The sequence below is a fragment of the Salvelinus fontinalis genome, chromosome 2, assembly GCF_029448725.1.
Source record: "Salvelinus fontinalis isolate EN_2023a chromosome 2, ASM2944872v1, whole genome shotgun sequence".
NCBI lineage: Eukaryota > Metazoa > Chordata > Actinopteri > Salmoniformes > Salmonidae > Salvelinus > Salvelinus fontinalis.
The window spans coordinates 65,127,652-65,148,100 of record NC_074666.1 but is presented as its reverse complement, the minus strand read 5'-3'; the positions used below and the strand labels follow the sequence as shown (position 1 = coordinate 65,148,100).

The 20,449-nt window shown below is 40.8% G+C and overlaps 2 protein-coding genes across 3 annotated transcripts; one reads left to right on the top strand and one right to left on the bottom strand.

Annotated features, from left to right (window-relative positions):
• Positions 1-11,844: 11,844 nt before the first annotated feature.
• LOC129868182 (uncharacterized) lies at positions 11,845-18,617 on the bottom strand. 2 transcript variants are annotated; one of them, XR_008761730.1, is made up of 4 exons: positions 18,341-18,617; positions 15,339-15,832; positions 14,254-14,837; positions 11,845-12,831 (listed from the first exon to the last, which is right to left on the bottom strand). XR_008761730.1 is itself a non-coding variant. In XM_055941928.1 (3 exons), the coding sequence occupies exons 1-3, from the start codon at positions 18,582-18,584 to the stop codon at positions 14,307-14,309; spliced, it is 1,269 nt and encodes a 422-aa protein (XP_055797903.1). In that variant the 5' UTR covers positions 18,585-18,617; the 3' UTR covers positions 14,088-14,306. The 2 variants fall into 2 exon arrangements, 1 of the variants encoding a protein (XP_055797903.1); XM_055941928.1 differs by lacking the exon at positions 11,845-12,831 and having other exon boundaries at positions 14,088-14,837.
• Positions 18,618-19,090: 473 nt separating this feature from the next.
• On the top strand, positions 19,091-20,051 carry LOC129867217 (heat shock 70 kDa protein-like). Its single transcript, XM_055940480.1, has 2 exons — positions 19,091-19,171; positions 19,728-20,051. The coding sequence occupies exons 1-2, from the start codon at positions 19,091-19,093 to the stop codon at positions 20,049-20,051; spliced, it is 405 nt and encodes a 134-aa protein (XP_055796455.1).
• The last annotated feature ends 398 nt before the right edge of the window (positions 20,052-20,449 follow it).

The following is a 20,449-nucleotide window of genomic DNA, read 5'->3' as shown; positions in this document are numbered from 1 at the left end:
TCATTTCTTCTTATTATAAGAAACAGTGTTGAAAATCCCAAATTGTTTGCATAGTCAACTTTTACACAGCTCTGACACACACACTTATCCCACAAGACATGCCACCAGGGGTCTTTTCACAGCCCCCAAATCCAGAACAAATTCAAGAAAGCGTACAGTATTATATAGAGCCCTAATTGCATGGAACTTCCTTCCATCTCAAATTGCTCAAATAAACAGCAAACCAGGTTTCAAAAACAGATAAAGCAACGCCTCTCCCCTATTTGACCTAGATAGTTGGTGTGTATGCACTGATATGTAGGCTACAGTGACAAGAAAAAGTATGTGAACCCTTTGGAAATACCTGGATTTCTGCATACATTTTTCATAAAATTTGATCAGATCTTCATCTAGGTCACAACAATAGACAAACACAGTCTGATTAAACTAATAACACAAACAATATTACGTTTTCATGTCTTTATTGAACACACCATATAAACATTCACAGTGCAGGGTGGGAAAAGTATGTGAACCCTTGGATTTAATAACTGGCTGACCCTCCTTTGGCAGCAATAACCTCAACCAAACATTTTCTGTAGTTGCGGATCAGACCTACACAACGGTCAGGGGGAATTTCGTACCATTCCTCTTTACAAAACTGTTTCAGTTCAGCAATATTCTATTATTTTTTTTTTTTCCTTCTTTTTTTTATTTTTTTTAATTTTATCCCCTTTTCTCCCCAATTTTCGTGGTATCCAATCGCTAGTAATTACTATCTTGTCTCATCGCTACAACTCCCGTACGGGCTCGGGAGAGACGAAGATCGAAAGCCATGCGTCCTCCGAAGCACAACCCAACCTAGCCGCACTGCTTCTTTAACACAGCGCGCCTCCAACCCGGAAGCCAGCCGCACCAATGTGTCGGAGGAAACACCGTGCACCTGGCCCCCTTGGTTAGCGCGCACTGCGCCCGGCCCGCCACAGGAGTCGCTGGAGCGCGATGAGACAAGGATATCCCTACCGGCCAAACCCACCCTAACCCGGACGACGCTAGCCCAATTGTGCGTCGCCCCACGGACCTCCCGGTCGCGGCCGGCTGCGACAGAGCCTGGGCGCGAACCCAGTTAGCACTGCGATGCAGTGCCCTAGACCACTGCGCCACCCGGGAGGCCTCAGCAATATTCTTGGGATGTCTGGTGTGAACTGCTCACTTGAGGTCATGCCACAGCATCTCAATCGGATTGAGGTCACGACTCTGACTTGGCCACTCCAGAAGGCGTATTTTCTTCTGTTGAAGCCATTGTGTTGTTGATTTACTTCTGTGTTTTGGATCGTTGTCCTGTTGCATCCCCCAACTTATTTTGAGCTTCAATTGGCGGACAGATAGCCTAACATTCAACTGCAAAATGTCTTGATAAACTTAGGAAATAATTTTTCCGTTGATGATAGCAAGTTGTCCAGGCCCTGAGGCAGCAAAGCAGTCCCAAACCATGATGCTTCCGCCACCATACTTTACAGTTAGGATGAGGTTTTGATATTGGTGTGCTGTGCCTTTTTTCTCCACACATAGTGTTGTGTGTTCCTTCCAAACAACTCAACTGTAGTTTCATCTGTCCACAGAATATTTTGCCAGTAGCACCGTGGAACATCCAGGTGCACTTTTGCAAACTTCAGACGTGCAGCAATATTTTTTTTTTGGACAGCAGTGGCTTCTTCCGTGGTGTCCTCCAATAAACACCATTCTTGTTTAGTGTTTTACATATCGTAGACTCGTCAACAGAGATGTTAGCATGTTCCAGATATTTCTGTAAGTCTTTAGCTGACACTCTAGGATTCTTCTTAACCTGATTGAGAATTCTGCACTGTGCTCTTGCAGTCATCTTTGCAGGATGGCTACTCCTAGGGAGAGTAGCAACAGTGCTGAACTTTCTCCATTTATAGACAATTTGTCTTACCGTGGACTGATGAACATCAAGGCTTTTAGAGATACTTTTGTAACCCTTTCCAGCTTTATGCAAGTCAACAATTCTTAATCTTAGGTCTTCTGAGATCCCTTTTGTTTGAAGCAAGGTTCACATCAGGCAATGCTTCTTGTGAATAGCGAACTCAAATTTTGTGAGTGTTTTTTATAGGGCAAGGTAGCTCTAACCAACATCTACAATCTCATCTCATTGATTGGACTCCTGACTCCAATTAGCTTTTGGCGAAGTCAACAGCCTAAGGGTTCACATACTTTTTCCAACCTACCCTGTGAATGTTTAAATGATGTATTCAATATAGACAAGAAAAATACAATAATTTGTGGGTTATTAGTTTAAGCACACTATGTTTGTCTATTGTTGTGACTTAGATGAAGATGAGATCAAATTTGATGACCAATTTATGCAGATATCCAGGTAACTCCAAAGGGTTCACATACTTTTTCTTGCCACTGTACATGTGCCTTTACATTTTTTTTAATGTAGTTCTGTCCTTGTCTATTGATGTTCTGTATTATTGTAACGGCGGTCCTCCTCCTCTTCGACCGAAAAGGAGGAGTATTGAGGGAACCAAGGCGCAGCGGAGTTTGAACACATAATTTATTAAAGAAAACACGAACTTGACTAAACTAACAAAAACAACAAACGGTGTAGACAGACCTAGACGACGAACTTACATAAAACAAGAAGAACGCACGAATAGGAAACATAGGCTACACAAATGAATGAGGAATAAACAAACCGAAAACAGTCCCACGTGGTGTACAGACACAGACACGGAAGACAATCACCCACAACGAACACTGTGAAAACGCCTACCTAAATATGACTCTTAATTAGAGGAACGCCAAACACCTGCCTCTAATTAAGAGCCATACCAGGCAACCCATAAACCAACATAGAAACAGAAAACATAGAATGCCCACCCAACCTCACGTCCTGACCAACTAACACACATAACAAACTAACAGAAATAGGTCAGGAACGTGACAATTATGTCATTCTGCATTATGTTTCATGTTTTGTGTGGACCCCAGGAATAGTAGCTGCTGCTTTTGCAACAGCTAATGGGGATCCTAATAAAATACCAAACCAGTTAAATGTAACTAAATGTAATCGGAAATGTAATCTACGTAATCCCCAAAAGTATTTATCATGAGAGGGCAAAAAACAATAAGTAGTAATACTGCATACTCCAAAAATGTTAAAACCTCACCTTTCTGGTAAAAATAGTTATACATTTCTGAGGTGTAGTGTAGGCACTTTTGAGGACACAAGTTCAAGTACACAGAATAAATAAATATTTATGTGTATTTCCTATTCAACAAAACTGTATGAATAAGGCTTGAAATTACTTACATGCTTTCTAAATATAGTATAATACAATTCTAATATGACAAAATATAAGGTTTCACCTTCCTTATAACTGTAAAATACATATTTGTATGTTTAGTGTTAGAGAAAATTTGCATATTTTCTAAAGGTCTCTGTTGATCAAAACATCTGTCCCCATCGCTGTGAACGTCTCACAGAGCTCTAGCTTGGATTCCAGAAATCATTAGGAACTCACTCGCCTTTCATCTCATATTAATCTTGTCGGTCTGTGACAAACAGAAAGAGTTTCTGTTTAAAATCTATTAATGATTTTAGATTAATGGCTATAAATCGATGTGCCACTGTGATGAAACCTACACTCTCCTGCTGTGCTACGATGTAACGATTGCAGGCATGTGGTTTGTCAGTGGCTGTGACATAGGCTTCTGCCAGGAGTTGGACAGTCGGACGAGCAAATTAAATGATAGGAAGGGCATTCCAGTGGTTTCAGATTTCACATTCTATGTCACACAGGCTCAGAATATACTACACTGTCTGTGGAAACCAGGGCTATTGCTCAATGCAAGCCATTTGAACTTTGAAAGTCCTTGAAAGGAAAATAAAGAAAAACCCTTGAATGAGTAGGTTCTAAAACTTTTGATCGGTAGTGTATTTGGGCTACAGAAGTGCCATTTCTTACCGAACTTTACAGCTTCCATCCGAAAAAAGATCCTGTGAAATGACGTCAACACATAGTGGCTAGCTTAGCTAATAAATTAGATATATTGGTCGCAGTGAGCATTACCAGAATGACACATAGATTAAATTGCACACCCCATTTCTGTTTGAAAATTGAGAAAGAGGCGGAGTTGGACTGTTTTTCGTGTTCAAAGTCGACCGTTAAAGAAAATTTCCTGCAATTCAACATATTTTGCCGTTTCTTAAGACATGTTCATATATTATCTGGGGGGCCACCGAACTCCAGGGGGGGTCAAATCGACCTGTTCTGAATATTGGATGGGGGGGGGGGGGGGGGGGGGGCGCATGTCCCCCCAATCCCCTGTGGCAATTTCATCTATGGAATATGGGCCCTGGCCTGTCAGCATGCTGGCTTGTCATCAATGCCACTCCACTTGAAATGCAACAAAATATAAGAATTAGCTTAGTCAGTAACTTAGCTAACTAATGAAACACCCATGTAAATGTTTACAATAATAAATGATATGAAAACAACACAGCCAATTTGCAGTGAAATTAGGAGGTTGCCTGACGACTCAAACTGAATTCTTCCGCTGTTCTGTGTTCGCTACATACTTCAGTCTGAGACCTCCATCGTTGAAGTTGTTTGTGGTGAAGTCAAAGTGGGGTGTGTGGTACAAAACAAAGTAATCAGCGATTGGATCATCTCTAACCAATCAGCGTATCAAAGCCAACAACACATTTTCAAAACGGCGCTTTACCCACGTGTGTTCTGGCTCTGACCTAACCCAAAGGTTTCTGGGACCAATCAGAACGGTTAGAATGTGTTCGCATTCTGGAAATCGTCTGGGAGGTATTCAGATCCAGAATCATTGCAGAGAAGAAACTAACGTCCGTGGTTGTGGTGTTGCGCTAGGCCAAAGCTAGGAGTTTGGGTAGCCAGGCAAATTAGGAGCGTCATTTTTCTTGAAAACTTTCAATCACCAATATATACCAAAACATCAATAAACAGGCAGGGGAACAAACTAGTTTGACAAAAAGTGTTCAATAGTCAGTAACTACTGTAGCTAGTCTTTAAAATATAGCTGCCAATTATATAGATAGCTGTTATTTTCTAGAAACCTGCCCATATGGAAAAGGAATACATGTACACCGAGTGTACAAATCATTAAAAACAACTGCTCTTTCCATGACATAGACTGACCAGGTGAATGCTATGATCCCTTATTTACAGTTGAAGTCGGAAGTTTACATACACCTTAGCTAAATACATTTAAACTCAGTTTTTCACAATTCCTGACATTTATTCTTAGTAAAAATTCCGTCTTGGGTCAATTAGGATCACCACTTTATTTTAAGAATGTAAAATGTCAGAATAATAGCAGAGATAATGATTTATTTCAGCTTTTATTTCTTTCATCACATTCCCAGTGGGTCAGAAGTGTACATACACTCAATTAGTACTTTGTAGCATTGCCTTTAAATTGTTTAACTTGGGACAAACATTTCGGGTAGTCTTCCGCAAGCTTCCCACAATAAGTTGGGTGAATTTTGGCCCATTCCTCCTGACAGAGCTGGTGTAACTGAGTCAGGTTTGTAGGCCTTCTTGCTCGCACATGCTTTTTCAGTTCTGCCCACAAATTTTCTATAGGATTTAGGTCAGGGCTTTGTGATGGCCACTCCAATACCTTGACTTTGATGTCCTTAAGCCATTTTGCCACAACTTTGGAAGTATGCTTGGGGACATTGTCCATTTGGAAGATCCATTTGGGACAAAGCTTTAACTTCCTGACTGATGTCTTGAGATGTTGCTTCAATATATCCACATAATTTTCCTACCTCATGATGCCATCTATTTTGTGAAGTGCACCAGTCCCTCCTGCAGCAAAGCACCCCCACAACATGATGCTGTCACCCCCGTGCTTCACGGTTGGGATGGTGTTCTTCGGCGTGTAAGCGTCCCACTTTTTCCTCCAAACATAACGATGGTCGTTATGGCCAAACAGTTCTATTTTTGTTACATCAGACCAGAGGACATTTCTCCAAAAAGTACGATCTTTGTCCCCATGTGCAGTTGCAAACCATAGTCTGGCTTTTTTATGGCGGTTTTGGAGCAGTGGCTTCTTCCTTGCAGAGCTGCCATTCAGGTTATGTTGATATAGGACTCGTTTTACTGTGGATATAGATACTTTTGTACTTATTTCCTCCAGCATCTTCACAAGGTCCTTTGCTGTTGTTCTGGGATTGATTTGCACTTTTCACACCAAAGTATGATCATCTCTAGGAGACATAACGCGTCTCCTTCCTGAGCGATATTACGTGGTCCCATGGTGTTAATACTTGCATACTATTGTTTGTACAGATGAACGTGGTACCTTCGGGCATTTGGAAATTGCTCCCAAGGATGAACCAGACTTGTGGAGGGCTACAATTTTTTTCTGATTTGCCCATGATGTCAAGCAAAGAGCCACTGAGTTTGAAGGTAGGCCTTGAAATACATCCACAGGAACACCTCCAATTGACTCAAATTATGTCAATTAGCCTATCAGAAGCTACTAAAGCCAAGACATCATCTTCTGGAATTTTCCAAGCTGTTAAAGGCACAGTCAATTTAGTGTATGTAAACTTCTGACCCACTGGAATTGTGATACAGTGAATTGTAAGTGAAATAATCTGTCTGTAAACAATTGTTGGAAAATGACTTGTGTAATGCACAAAGTAGATGTCCTAACCGACTTGCCAAAACTATAGTTTGTTAACAAGAATTTTGTGGAGTGGTTGAAAAACGAGTTTTAATGACTCCAACCTAAGTGTATGTAAACTTCTGACTTCAACTGTAAGTTGAGCAAATCGCCTTATTGTTTGGGATATTCAATAAGGTCATTCAATTCAATATTCATCAATAATAAAAAAGCAGTTTCTGGCTAAAGAGATAAGACTAACAAGGGAAATTCATGAACTAATAGTACAGGTACACTACTGTTCAAAAGTTTGGGGTCACAGAAATGTCCTCGTTTTTGAAAGAAAATCACATTTGTTGTCCAATAAAATAATATCAAATTGATCAGAAATACAGTGTAGACATTGTTAATGTTGTAAATGACTATTGTAGCTGGAAACGGCAAATGTTTCTACATAGGCGTACAGAGGCCCATTATCAGCAACCATCACTCCTGTGATCCAATGGCACATTGTGTTAGCTAATCCAAGTGTATCATTTAATGGACAAAAAAGTTGCCTTTCTTTCAAAAACAAGGACATTTCTAAGTGACCCCAAACTTTTGAACTGTTGTGTAGATAGCAATAAAAACAACACTACAGAGATACAAAATAAGTTAGAGGAAAATCAAAAAGAATTGGAGGAACTTATTCAAGAATGATCTAATGTAATCTATTACAAACATAAAGCAAACTGGATGGACTATAGAGAAAAATGCACCAGGAACGCTAACAAAGATATTTTGCAGAAACTCGTTACTGAGTGTCATCTATGATTCTCCGAATTATATTTTAAGAGGAAGCTAAATATTTTAAGCAGATGTTCTCTTTTCTGTCTCATCCTTACTGTAAGGAATTATCCCCCCCCCCTAAAAAAATATGGAAAATTAATGTACAGAAAGATCAGTGCGAAGGCCAAATTACAGAGGACTAACTTTTTGAGGCTATTAAATCCTTTCAGTCTGAAAAAACTCCGGTGCTTGATGGCATACAGGTAGAGGTATATCAAGCCTTTTTTGATATACTCAAAGCTCCATTGTCAGCTTGTTTTAACTACTCTTATAGAAATGGTAGTCTGTTAGGTACTTAGCGGGAAAGTCTGATTTCACTATTATTAAAACAAGATGCAGATGGTAAATATAAAGATCCAGTCTATCTTAAAAACTGGAGGCCTCACACTTCAATGTGTGATGCAAAAATACTAGTAAAATGCTTAGCATAGGTTTTACCAGGTATTGTCCATCCTGATCAGACAGGTTTTTTACATGGATGATACATTGGAGATAATATACAAAAAATAATAGAAATAATAGAACATCATGAAACATCTCAGAAGCATTCATAGCGGATTTTGAAAAGACCTTTCAAAACTGGATTTTATTTATAAATGCCTGGATGTTTTCAATGTTGGTGATTCCCTTATAAAATGGGTAAAAGTAATGTATAACAACCCCAGGTGTAAAATAGTAAATAACGGCTACTTATCAGAGAGTTTTGAATTGTCAAGCGGAGTTAAACAAGGGTGTCCGCTGTCACCATATTTATTTGTTATTGCCATCGAAATGCTAGTTATTAAAATCAGATGAAATATCAACATTAGAGGATTAGAAATCCAAGGCTTAAAAACAAAGGTGTCCATGTATGCCGATGACTCAAGTTTTATATGAAGTTCGCAAGCTAGATCCCTGCAATATCTCATTGAAGATGTAGATAACTTTTCTGGACTCTCTGGACTAAAACCTAATTATGATAAGTGTACAATATTACGTATTGGATCTTTAAAAAATACAACTTCTACACTACCCTGCAGTTTACCTATAAAATGGGCTGATGGTGAAGTAGACATGCTTGGTATTCATATCACAAAATACACTGCTCAAAAAAATAAAGGGAACACTTAAACATCACAATGTAACTCCAGGTCAATCACACTTCTGTGAAATCAAACTGTCCACTTAGGAAGCAACACTGATTGACAATAAATTTCACATGCTGTTGTGCAAATGGAATAGACAAAAGGTGGAAATTATAGGCAATTAGCAAGACACCCCCAAAAAAGGAGTGATTCTGCAGGTGGTGACCACAGACCACTTCTCAGTTCCTATGCTTCCTGGCTGATGTTTTGGTCACTTTTGAATGCTGGCGGTGCTTTCACTCTAGTGGTAGCATGAGACGGAGTCTACAACCCACACAAGTGGCTCAGGTAGTGCAGTTCCTCCAGGATGGCACATCAATGCGAGCTGTAGCAAAAAGGTTTGCTGTGTCTGTCAGCGTAGTGTCCAGAACATGGAGGCGCTACCAGGAGACAAGCCAGTACATCAGGAGACGTGGAGGAGGCCGTAGGAGGGCAACAACCCAGCAGCAGGACCGCTACCTCCGCCTTTGTGCAAGGAGGTGCACTGCCAGAGCCCTGCAAAATGACCTCCAGCAGGCCACAAATGTGCATGTGTCAGCATATGGTCTCACAAGGGGTCTGAGGATCTCATCTCGGTACCTAATGGCAGTCAGGCTACCTCTGGCGAGCACATGGAGGGCTGTGCGGCCCCACAAAGAAATGCCACCCCACACCATGACTGACCCATCGCCAAACCGGTCATGCTGGAGGATGTTGCTGGCAGCAGAACGTTCTCCACGGCGTCTCCAGACTCTGTCACGTCTGTCACATGTGCTCATGTGCTCAGTGTGAACCTGCTTTCATCTGTGAAGAGCACAAGGGCGCCAGTGGCGAATTTGCCAATCTTGGTGTTCTCTGGCAAATGCCAAACGTCCTGCACGGTGTTGGGCTGTAAGCACAACCCCCACCTGTGGACGTCGGGCCCTCATACCACCCTCATGGAGTCTATTTCTGACCGTTTGAGCAGACACATGCACATTTGTGGCCTGCTGGAGGTCATTTTGCAGGGCGCTGGCAGTGCACCTCCTTGCACAAAGGCGGAGGTAGCGGTCCTGCTGCTGGGTTGTTGCCCTCCTACGGCCTCCTCCACGTCTCCTGATGTACTGGCCTGTCTCCTGGTAGCGCCTCCATGCTCTGGACACTACGCTGACAGACACAGCAAACCTTTTTGCCACAGCTCGCATTGATGTGCCATCCTGGATGAACTGCACTACCTGAGCCACTTGTGTGGGTTGTAGACTCCGTCTCATGCTACCACTAGAGTGAGAGCACCGCCAGCATTCAAAAGTGACCAAAACATCAGCCAGGAAGCATAGGAACTGAGAAGTGGTCTGTGGTCACCACCTGCAGAATCACTCCTTTTTTGGGGGTGTCTTGCTAATTGCCTATAATTTCCACCTTTTGTCTATTCCATTTGCACAATAGCATGTGAAATTTATTGTCAATCAGTGTTGCTTCCTAGGTGGACAGTTTGATTTCACAGAAGTGTGATTGACTTGGAGTTACATTGTGTTGTTTAAGTGTTCCCTTTATTTTTTTGAGCAGTGTACATAAATGAGCTCTCCGCAATGAATTTCAAAAGAAAACTTAATAGACAAGATCCTGCAACCATGGAGGTAAATACCTGTCTATTTATGGAAGAATTGCCCTGATTAAATTCTTAGTCGTATCTCAGTTTACTCACTTATTTATGGCGCTGCCTACTTACTTCTCATGATTCATTTTCAAATCATATGAGCAAAAAATATTTGGCTTTATCTTGGACCCTAAACCACACAAGATAAAGCGTGCCTATCTATATAATGAATATCAATTGGGTGGGTTGAGATTATTAAATATAAAAGCACTAAACCTCTCTCTAAAAACTTCACTTATTCAAAAGTTTTACTTGAACCCTAAATGGTTCTCAAGTAGATTACTAAGAAAAGCTCATCCATTATTAAAAAATGTCCCATTTGCCTTTGTGCAGATTGTCATGTCTCATTTTCGATTATTTGAAAATTATATATTTTTCAAGGTATCTCTATTTTTCTAAACAAGCATTGCAGAGCTGATTACAATTTTAATTTCCTCCCCCTGAAAAGATAGAACAAATATGATCTATTCTCAAGTATGTCTGCATAAAGCAGTGACATCGAAAAAGCTTTGAATTAATCAGCACCTTGGAGAGTGCTGTCCGTTTCACCATCATACGACTTGGCGGTTTACTCTGTCTGCTGCGCTGCTATGTTGTGTTAGACACTTTTTTCTCTCAATGTGTTCCGGTATCTCGGAGCCCCCAGGACCTCCCAATTTACAAATTAAGCACTGCTCTTGCATACAGAGATCGGAAAACGATAAAATACATGTGTGCTTATCGTAGTGTTTACCATCCGGTACATAGCACAGAACCATCCTTGCTTCTGAGCGACGCAGAGACCTAAGACTAGCTAGCTAGCACAAAGGCTTGGGTAATTAAAAACAATTATAGTAATTTTAAGCTAGCTGTCCTCCGGCTACACCATGGTGCTATCCTAGAGTGCTGTTGAGACTACTGTAGACCTTCATTGCAATATAGTGTTTTAATAAATTATTTGGTGAAGGGATTTAGTATAGTTTTATCTAAAAAGGATAACCTTTTAAATGTTTAAAACATTTTTTAAATGAAATTCACTGAGGATGGTCCTCCACTTCCTCCTCTGAGGAACCTCCACTGCCATTCATGATATCAAAATTATATAGTTTTAACCATGTTTTGAGACTATATACTGTTTGCTTACATTGGAGTAAAACAAGATCATATTTTGGGTTCTGGTGGGGTGCGACAGTTGAACTGAGGCTCATGAGGCGTTTACAAGTTATATTCTTCAAGAATCAATGGATACATATAAGTCCAAAACATGTACGTAGCAACTGCTGATTGCCAATTTAATGTCTGCACATTGTACAAACTATATATCAATGCCAATTGGAGACTACCCCACTGGAAGAAGAGGTCAACCACCTGTGGTGTCAAATGCCTGTCTCTGCCACCTCAGAAAAAGCAATGCCTTGCCCACACCAAGGTAGTGAAGGGAGAGGGAGGCAAAAGCACCAGTCAAGATCCAGGTGGGGAAACTACTGGCAGACCATGCCAGGGCTGCCCACAACAGAGAACAAAGAAAGTCGTTTTAGGACTATCTTAAAATACTTGTCTCACCTCCACATTATGCAATACCATTTAGCCTAAGCTATGATATTGGGTAGCCTATTTGTATCAAGTATTTATTTTCAGTGTGAATGATGGAAAGTAACATTTTTGTTCAAATTATTAATAGGCATCAGGAAGGTGCATGTAATGGTTTTCTGTAATGACTGTATTTATGCTCTGCAACCACATTCTCTGTGTCTACATTCATAGGTCATGGACAGGACACACCAGACCTAAAGCCATCATCTTGGGTGGTGCACACCCCAGGCTGGCAAACTTGGATAAGCTGTTCTTTGTCCTTGATGTGATGTTCCTCAAGGTGACATTCTGGTGAAATCAATCCTAATTTATTATGTATGTATATAATTAGTCTACCATAATTATATCTTCAGATTAACTGCATAATATCCTACAAAAGCTAATTTGATGGGTAGCCAGGCTGGGACTCCCTATGACAATCAGTCCTACACCTTTGTCCAGAGGTTTCAAACTCAATTCCTGGAGAGCCACGTGTCTATTGGGTTATTTCCTTTAAATTAATTTTCAATTAAGACCTAGAAAACCAGGTGAGAGGAGTTCCAAAATAATAAACCCACAAACACTTGCCTCTCCAGGAATTTTGTTTGACACCCCTGCCTTAGTCCTTACGTCAAGAGGTCTAAGCATAACAATACATTTTAAATGCCCAAAACAATACATTTTAAATGCCCAAATAAGGTATTTATAAAAAAAAATATTTAAAAAAAATGTGCTAAAATTTCTAAAAACCTGTTTTCGCTTTGTCATTATGGGGTAATGTGTGTAGATTGATGAGTATTATTTTTCAAATTAAACCATTTTAGAATAAGGCTGTAATGTAACAAAACGTGGAAAAAGTCAAGGGGTCTGAATACTTTCCGAAGGCACCGTATGTCGTTGCACTATACACTACATTGGATGTATCTTCATGTTGTCTTTTTTCTTTCCTGCTGCCAGGACCAACCATCTGCCTGGCTCAGAACCAGTCCAGCCTGGCCCAGTCCACTGCTTCTTTCCCCTCACTGTGCTGGGTAACACAGGGTCACAAACTATAACAGGCTGGAAAGGTAAATGAAAGAAGTTGTCAGTGAGTTTCAAGATAGTAGGTAACCGGCTATGCAGCCTCAAAGACAAGAATAGGCACACAAAAAGGGCAAGGACATAATTTCTAACCAGTATGCCTTCCTACCATTGGGGCCCAGGATAGTGGAAGTGGCTTCTAGCTTTATACCTGCCTCCATTAGGCTATTGAGTGAGTGCTGCAATATCCTCCTTGGCACCCTGGCTGCCTATTTAGCGATTTATGGATATATTTATTAATAGGCTACACCTGCATGCACTGTATTTTATTTGCTAATGTACACATGCCCTGTTTTTTAATGTAACAATGCACTGTTGTGTGTTTTAAATTAAAGTGTGCTTGATGTGTCTGACAGCACAAATTAAATTCCTTCTGGGAAAATAAAGTTAGTCACACATATTATGTTTTGCTATGAAGTGTTTCCAATAGCCTTAACTTGAATATTGTCAAATGAGTGATGCAACATGACTGTGCAGTTTATCTCTGCCACAGGCTATTTACTTGTGTACAAGACACATTCTTATTGCTTTTCCATACTGGCAACACTTGTCTTCTGTTGTAGAGGGTCCAAGTGGGAGTGAGGTCAGTGAAGATGAGAGAGGTAAAGCAGGGGCAGGAGGAGTTGGCAAAGTAAGCCTATATGTAAACTGAGCAGGATGTGTTTAAGAGAATGAAATGGAGAGTTAGATGTATGATATGGGATATTTTATGCTGATAAATGGTGAATTCCTGATCTACCATGAACTATTTACAAATGGGTTAAAATAAGGTTAGGTTAAGAGGGATTAGGGCTATATGGTTATGTGCTTAATAACCAAATCCCATACTTGAAATATAACTTTCTCAAAATGTCTACGTTATTCTCGAAATTGACTTTGCCTAAATTAAATGTTTATTCTCAAAATATTGTCCCTTTAATTTTTTTTAAAATCCTACTGATGCAAGGAGAATAAATATCCAAGTACCACCACCCATAGATTTCTTTATCTTCACATGGCCATAATACTCTCCCGTAAAACACAGCCCTTATTTGAATTGTTTCTAAAAATCCCCTATTGGGAAAAACAAATGGTGGAAAAACGATTTGAACCATTTCAGTACTATTACTCATACTGTGGTACTCAGAGTTTTGGCTAGCTATTGTCCAATTTAATGGCTCATCAAGGCGTGAACTGTGACCAGCCTCCATCACTACTGTAAGGCCAGTATTCTAATAAAAAGATAGAATCTAGAGTACTTTTTCATTAACATCTGTGTTTTAATTAATAAAATATTGAAATTCGTTTATTTTTTTTGAATTTCTAAATGCAGATTTGTATTAAGGTACTGTACAGTGTGAAACAGGACAATGAGAACTGTACATTTTACTGTACATACTGTAGGCAGCTGTTTGTAATCACCTCAGCTAGGAAAGGAAGTGATTATGAGATCGGTCTGCAATATGCCTAATTCCTTAGATAAGCGAGAGCAGTCCATGTCCAGACTTCCTCGGTGACCTCAAGTACTCATTTACTCTGTCTTTTATGTTTTTTCGGGTTACATCACTCATGGAAGGAAACTTCTGAGACACAGTGGTCCTGATGAACATTCGGAGGTTCACTGGCAAGCCAAATTTTCCTCGTGATCCATCCCAGTTGGTATTCTGTTCCCACTCGCGGTATCTCTCTTCGCTTACACATGCACGGAATAGCAAAACAGCATAGCGGTCCGGACGGCCCCCGCTGCGGTTGGTGAGCAGTTCGTCATATTCTGGTGTCAGATGAGGAATGGAAATGTCAGGATGTACCTTCGAGCGGTATACATTTGAGCGTTTTGGGTAAAGAGCGCCCTGCTGCTGGGCGTGTGCATATTCCTCCCCCTTCCTCTTTTGGCGCCATGCAATGGACCGGGGCACAGCTGGGTGGTGGAAAGGTAGTGAGGAAAGAGTGGGGTCCAGGGACTGGCTTGCTGTGGCCTGGCCTGTGGCAGCAGCAGGGCCTCGATTCTGCAGGACAGACACAGAATCAGAATACCTATAAGTAATTCTACTTTAATCTATTCATATACCTTCTCACTGATGGCACTAAATACTCAAGTTACTTTCATGGGATTCCCTTTCATCTAACAGACCTGCTGCCATTTCATTGCTCCATTTTCCCTTATGTGAGTCTTCTGTTTTAATGTTTTATGAGAGTACCCTTTACCTTACAGCAATAATCACAGACCTGGCACTGCAAAGATTTCTCATCATGAGTCTCCATGTGTAGGTTCAGATTATATTTGCAAGAGACATATGTGCAAAAAAAATAAAAATAAGACATTTCCATTTAATCAAATGTGTGTCAACATTAGTTTCAAGATCACCTATTAAACTTTGTTTTGACTTAAAGCATTCTACACACACTCTCTCACTAGCATGCACTCTGATCATAACAGAAAACGTGGTGTGAAAGGAATCCCCACATAACGTGCCCCAATGAAGAACAGCAGTACTAATTTGACTGACCTGTGCTCTCTTTGATTCCGGTGGCTTTGACCCTGATGGAAGCTCTCCACTCGCCACACGATCTACACTGAGGATTACTCTGTTTTCACGCTGAACAGCAGAATAGTGATTAAATGCAGAGAGGGGCTGAGGTTCACTGGTTGGTTCTAATGACATGTAGCCCTCTCCATCAGGTTCTGTTTTGATCTGTTCTATTGAAGTGCTTGGTAGAGAGGGTCCCTGTTCATATTCCTCACTTTGGGTTTGGTAAAGATGTGAAGGCTCAGTTGAGACCTGATTCTGGCACAAGCTTTTGACACAAGCAATTGTGAATATAACATTAGGGTCTTTTGACTCCAGAGCATGAAGCTGCTCTCTCCCATGGCTAGTCCTGAGCTCCTGCTCATTAATCTGTGTGGGCTCTGGGTCCTCCTGCCCCAGACTGGGGTTCAACTCCTGTTCACAGTGCTGCTGTTCAGGGGGAACCTTTTCAGAGACAGTGAGCTGCTGTAGGTCTGGAGGAAGGATGAAACAGATGACTAAGTGAATTCAGCTGACAACAATAATAAACCAAGACAACATAATTGTGACTCCCCCGCCCCACACACCTGTGAAGCTATACATGTACTTGGTTATTTACTTAAAGGGTGTATATGAAACAAGTGGTCATGGAGAAGGAAATCCTTCACCGGGGACCACAGTATTGTTTTTCTGTTTATTGATGAAAATGATATTCCTAGAAATGAATCAATAGTCATTTTAAACCAACGGTTTGCAAAGTAGTTCTGAATGTTCGGGACGTTTGGCGTTCTGAAACAATGGACTTTGACGTTACTCGAGGAACCAGTCAATCAACTGCAGCATACTAACCAGAAAATGTAGAAATATTTTTCATGAAATCTATAGCCCACTGCCTAATACCAGAATTAAGATGATCCAGCCTATTCATTCATATAGGCATCGATTCTAGAAATACAAATATATCTATTTTGAGCATCCATATGCAACATGCCTACATGCTCAATGGCTTGCGGTTCACATTTGCAGTGCTGATCATGCAATGCATGCTAGCAGCCCGGGAGCTACATTGGTGGATAACCTTACCTACTTCGGTGCATAATAATCACCATAGAATAATGCATTATGAACTCCTTTAGGCCTACTGGAACATGACAGGCAGCCAAAGGTAGGCTACCTCTTTTTATTACTAGTTATTGATTCATTAAAATGACCGTAGCATTTCTGTTGTCAATACTGCGACCACAATACAGTAGCCTAGTAACTACAGTAGCGTAGTTGAAAGGTGGCTGTAGCAGTGGAGACGAGGGAGCTCAAGTCTATTAGGTTCGTCCAGGTTTGGCCGTCATTGTAAATACGATTTTGTTCTTAACTGACTTGCCTAGTTAAATAAAGGTAAAATAAAAATAAAAAAATATTACAAGCGGCACCCGGCCAATCAATCAGGTGGTTGATTTGAAATGCTCCGTTATTAAAATAAATTAATTGTTTTGCTCCATGAATTAACCCAACAATGTGTACACTGGCATCTTGTCTATTTCAAATCTTCCCTCATTGACAGATCGGTGGGTCCACCCTAAAGTGCTGCATGTCATGATGACACTCACCTGTCTCGATCAATGAGAGAAGATTTTAAATAGACAAAATGGCGGTGTACACATTGTTGGATTACTTCAACGAGTAAAACATTTATTTTAATAACGGAGCATTTTCTAAATTCCAATGATCCAACGGAACACAGACATTTTAGAAGATACATGTTTTGCCAAATCGAGAATGAAGAGTATCGCCAAGTTAAGGTTGGTCAAAAATTCTCTGTGCTAGCCAAACAGTACTATCCTGTAACGGGTCATGAGAATCACATTAGCCTGTTACAAATCTATTTACACTTAAAAATATAAAACGCAACAAGTTAGTCCTATGTTTCATGAGCTGAAATAAAAGATCCCAGAAATGTTCCATACACACCAAAAAATATTTCTCAAATGCTGTGTACAAATTTCTTTACATCCCTGTTAGTGAGCATTTCTCCTTTGCCAAGATAATCCATCCAGTTGACAGGTGTGGCATATCTAGAAACTGATTAAACAGCATGATCATTACACAGTTGCAACTTGTGCTGGGGACAAAAAACGTGCAGTTTTGTCACACAACACAAATGCCACAGATGTCTCAAGTTGAGGGAGTGTGCATGGACATGCTGACTCCAGGAATGTCCACCAGAACCAGAACTGTTCCACCAGAGAACTTAATGTTCATTTCTCTACCAATGTCTTTTTAGAGAATTTGGCAGCACGTCCAACCGGCCTCACAACCGCAGAACACGTGTATGGCGTTGTGTGGACGAGCCGTTCGCTGATGTCAACGTTGTGAAGAGTGACCCACAAAGGTGGGGTTATGGTATGGGCAAACATAAGCGACGGACAACAAACCCAATTGCATTTTACCTATGGCAATTTGAATGCACAAAAATACTGTCTACCATAAGCCGCATCAAACGTTGTTTTAGAGAATTTGGCAGTACGTCCAACTGGCCTCACAACCGCAGACCACGTATAACCACAACAGCACAGGACCTCCACATCCGGCTGAGGAGTATGTCTGTCTGTGGGGGAAACTCATTCTGATTGGCTGTGCCTGGCTCCCCAGTGGGTAGGTCTGGCTCCTAAGTGGGTGGGTCTATGCCCTCCCATAGCTGCGCCCCTACCCAGTCGTGTGAAATCCATAGAGGGCCGGACTCAACTAAGTAAAATCGTTGAAACTGTTGCATGTTGAGTTCATATTTTTTTATTCATATGCCACCAGTTTAGCGACTGTTTTTCTGCAAATGCACGTAGAAAGTAGTTTAAAAAAAAGTTTAACTTTTAAAATTAGGTACAATTAGATTGCTATTGGATGTGAATTGGCTACTGGATGGGTGGTTGTTGTTGAGTTCTTTTCTAACAGTTGTTTTCCCTGCTAGAATGTTTCATATACACACATTTTAATCAATTAACGTTACTAACCCGATCTATGCAACTTTATATCTGGTTTAAGAACGATATCAAGCAGCCTCCGTAGCTTCTCGTTCTCCTCCTTAGAACGATAGATTTCTTCCTGGTACTCTGCCACCGTTTTTTCAACAGCCCCAAATATCTCATCAGCAACTGCTGTTAATCGTTCATTGAGAAGCACTCTCAGCAACGATATTTTAGCCATTTTCGCAGAATGAAAGTCGTTGTTCTGTCCTGTCCGAACAGAATTCCACATGTACTCTCTTGCTACGGAACAGCAGAAAACAATGCAGTGTGCGCATGCTCTGTTCCTCGTTAATCCACTGAGCGTCTTGACAGAAGTTTCATTACCGCCACCTGCTGTGGAGTTCTGATTCAACTGGGGTGTCCATAAAGCGGCTAGTAGCAAAGATTTGAAATTAATTGATCCATGAGTAATAATAATAATTGCCTTCAGATGTTATTCAACGTTGGACACTTAAGCAATAAGGCCCGTGGGGGTGTAGTATATGGCCAATACACGATGAATTATGGCTGTTCTTACGTACAACCCAACGCAGAGTGCCTGGATACAGCTCTATCTGTGGTATATTGGCAATCTCCCACAAACCCCTGAGGTGCGTTATTGCTATTATTGCTATTATAAACAGTTTACCAATGTAATTAGGTATACAGTCTGATAGAACATGGCTTTCAGCCAATCAGCATTCAGGGCTCGAACCCCCCAGTTTATAGTAGTAAATTATTAATTTGTCAAAGTTCATGGCACACATATTCTTCCTAGACAGGTCTCCGTGCTTCTGTAACCGAAAGACCACTGCACAGGAAGCTGCGCTCTCATTGGTCAGTATATTAGAGCCCTGCAGTTGCATGAATTTTAAGCCGAGCCCTACCCATGTCCGCAACGTTCAGGCCTTACCCTACCCAGGTCCGATTGCTTCTGCCAAATTTAAGGCCCGGCCCTGCCCGAAACCCGATATCAGAAATAACTTACTCCATTAGTAAATCAATTAGCTGCTCCTCTCTGTCTCACTCGCTCCCTGCACACTGCTTACTCTGCATACACTCTGCTTATGGCAGCTCTGGGTCTGTGAGTATCCATAGCAACGTCGGCTCTGCTTGAGCTGCTCTGTTCAATAATGAGACGAGAGAGTAGTTAGCTGAGCTACTTCTTGTCACTCTAAACTCCAACAAATTCAAGGAACATTATTATTTTCTGTAAAATAATCTCTCCTGTTTTTTATTTGATGATATTTAAGCACTTCTGACACCATGTTATGGTTTTAGTCAGATATGACTCAACTGCTCTGTACAGGCTCGGGCCGGCGAGACTTCTACATTCACAAACTGTAAGTAACTTTCATTATTTTCATAAATGGCTGGAACAATTGGGCTATAGGCTTCATATAAATCAAAAAAGTGTACAATTTTGATTCCACGAGGAATCCCTCAGCTTGAGGTGACCTTTGACATCAACGCAAATGGCACTCTGAACGTATCAGCAGTAGACAAGAGCAAGGGCAAAGAGAACAAGATCACCATCCCCAACGACAAGGGGCGGAAAATAGCATCCAAGAACTCCCTGGAGTGGTACACCTTCAATATGAAGAGCAGCGTTGAGGACGACAATGTGAAAGGCAATGTCAGCGAGGAGGTCAAGAAGAAAGTGGTGGACAGGTGCATTCAGGCCATTTTCTGGTTGGAGGACGACAAAGAGGAGTAAGAGCTTCAGCTGTTGCCTTCTCATCATAGCAGATTCAGTATTCACATATATATTCACATATATATTTTTTTGGGACACAATACCATGAAATATTGTAAACAAAACTTTGATCGACAGCTAAACCACCAGAAAGAGAAGAGCAGGTGAAGACACCTTAATAGCCACTGTTTATAAACTCTTTATTCTGTGATAATATCTGATACAATTACTATGGTCCTTCTTGGAAAAATAGGCACATTTCTGGTTATCCCAAAAGAAAAATCATTACATTTCTGGCACATATTGTGCCTATATAAAAACTAATACAGGTCACATTTTTCTTATTTTATGCTTAATGGTGTCAAGCTCAGAGAACCAAATATAATTGATTTGGAATATTTAATATTCCTTGGGTCACT

Excerpts from the sequence above, each read along its gene's own strand:
- LOC129868182 (XM_055941928.1), bottom strand. The coding sequence starts at position 18,584 with ATGTGGAATTCTGTTCGGACAGGACAGAACAACGACTTTCATTCTGCG. Across the intron at positions 15,833-18,340 it reads TATAAAGTTGCATAGATCGG|ACCTACAGCAGCTCACTGTC; the intron begins GTTAGTAACGTT and ends TCCTTCCTCCAG. Across the intron at positions 14,838-15,338 it reads CGGAATCAAAGAGAGCACAG|AATCGAGGCCCTGCTGCTGC; the intron begins GTCAGTCAAATT and ends TCTGTCCTGCAG.
- LOC129867217 (XM_055940480.1), top strand. The coding sequence starts at position 19,091 with ATGGCACACATATTCTTCCTAGACAGGTCTCCGTGCTTCTGTAACCGA. Across the intron at positions 19,172-19,727 it reads AGGAAGCTGCGCTCTCATTG|GCTTCATATAAATCAAAAAA; the intron begins GTCAGTATATTA and ends ATTGGGCTATAG.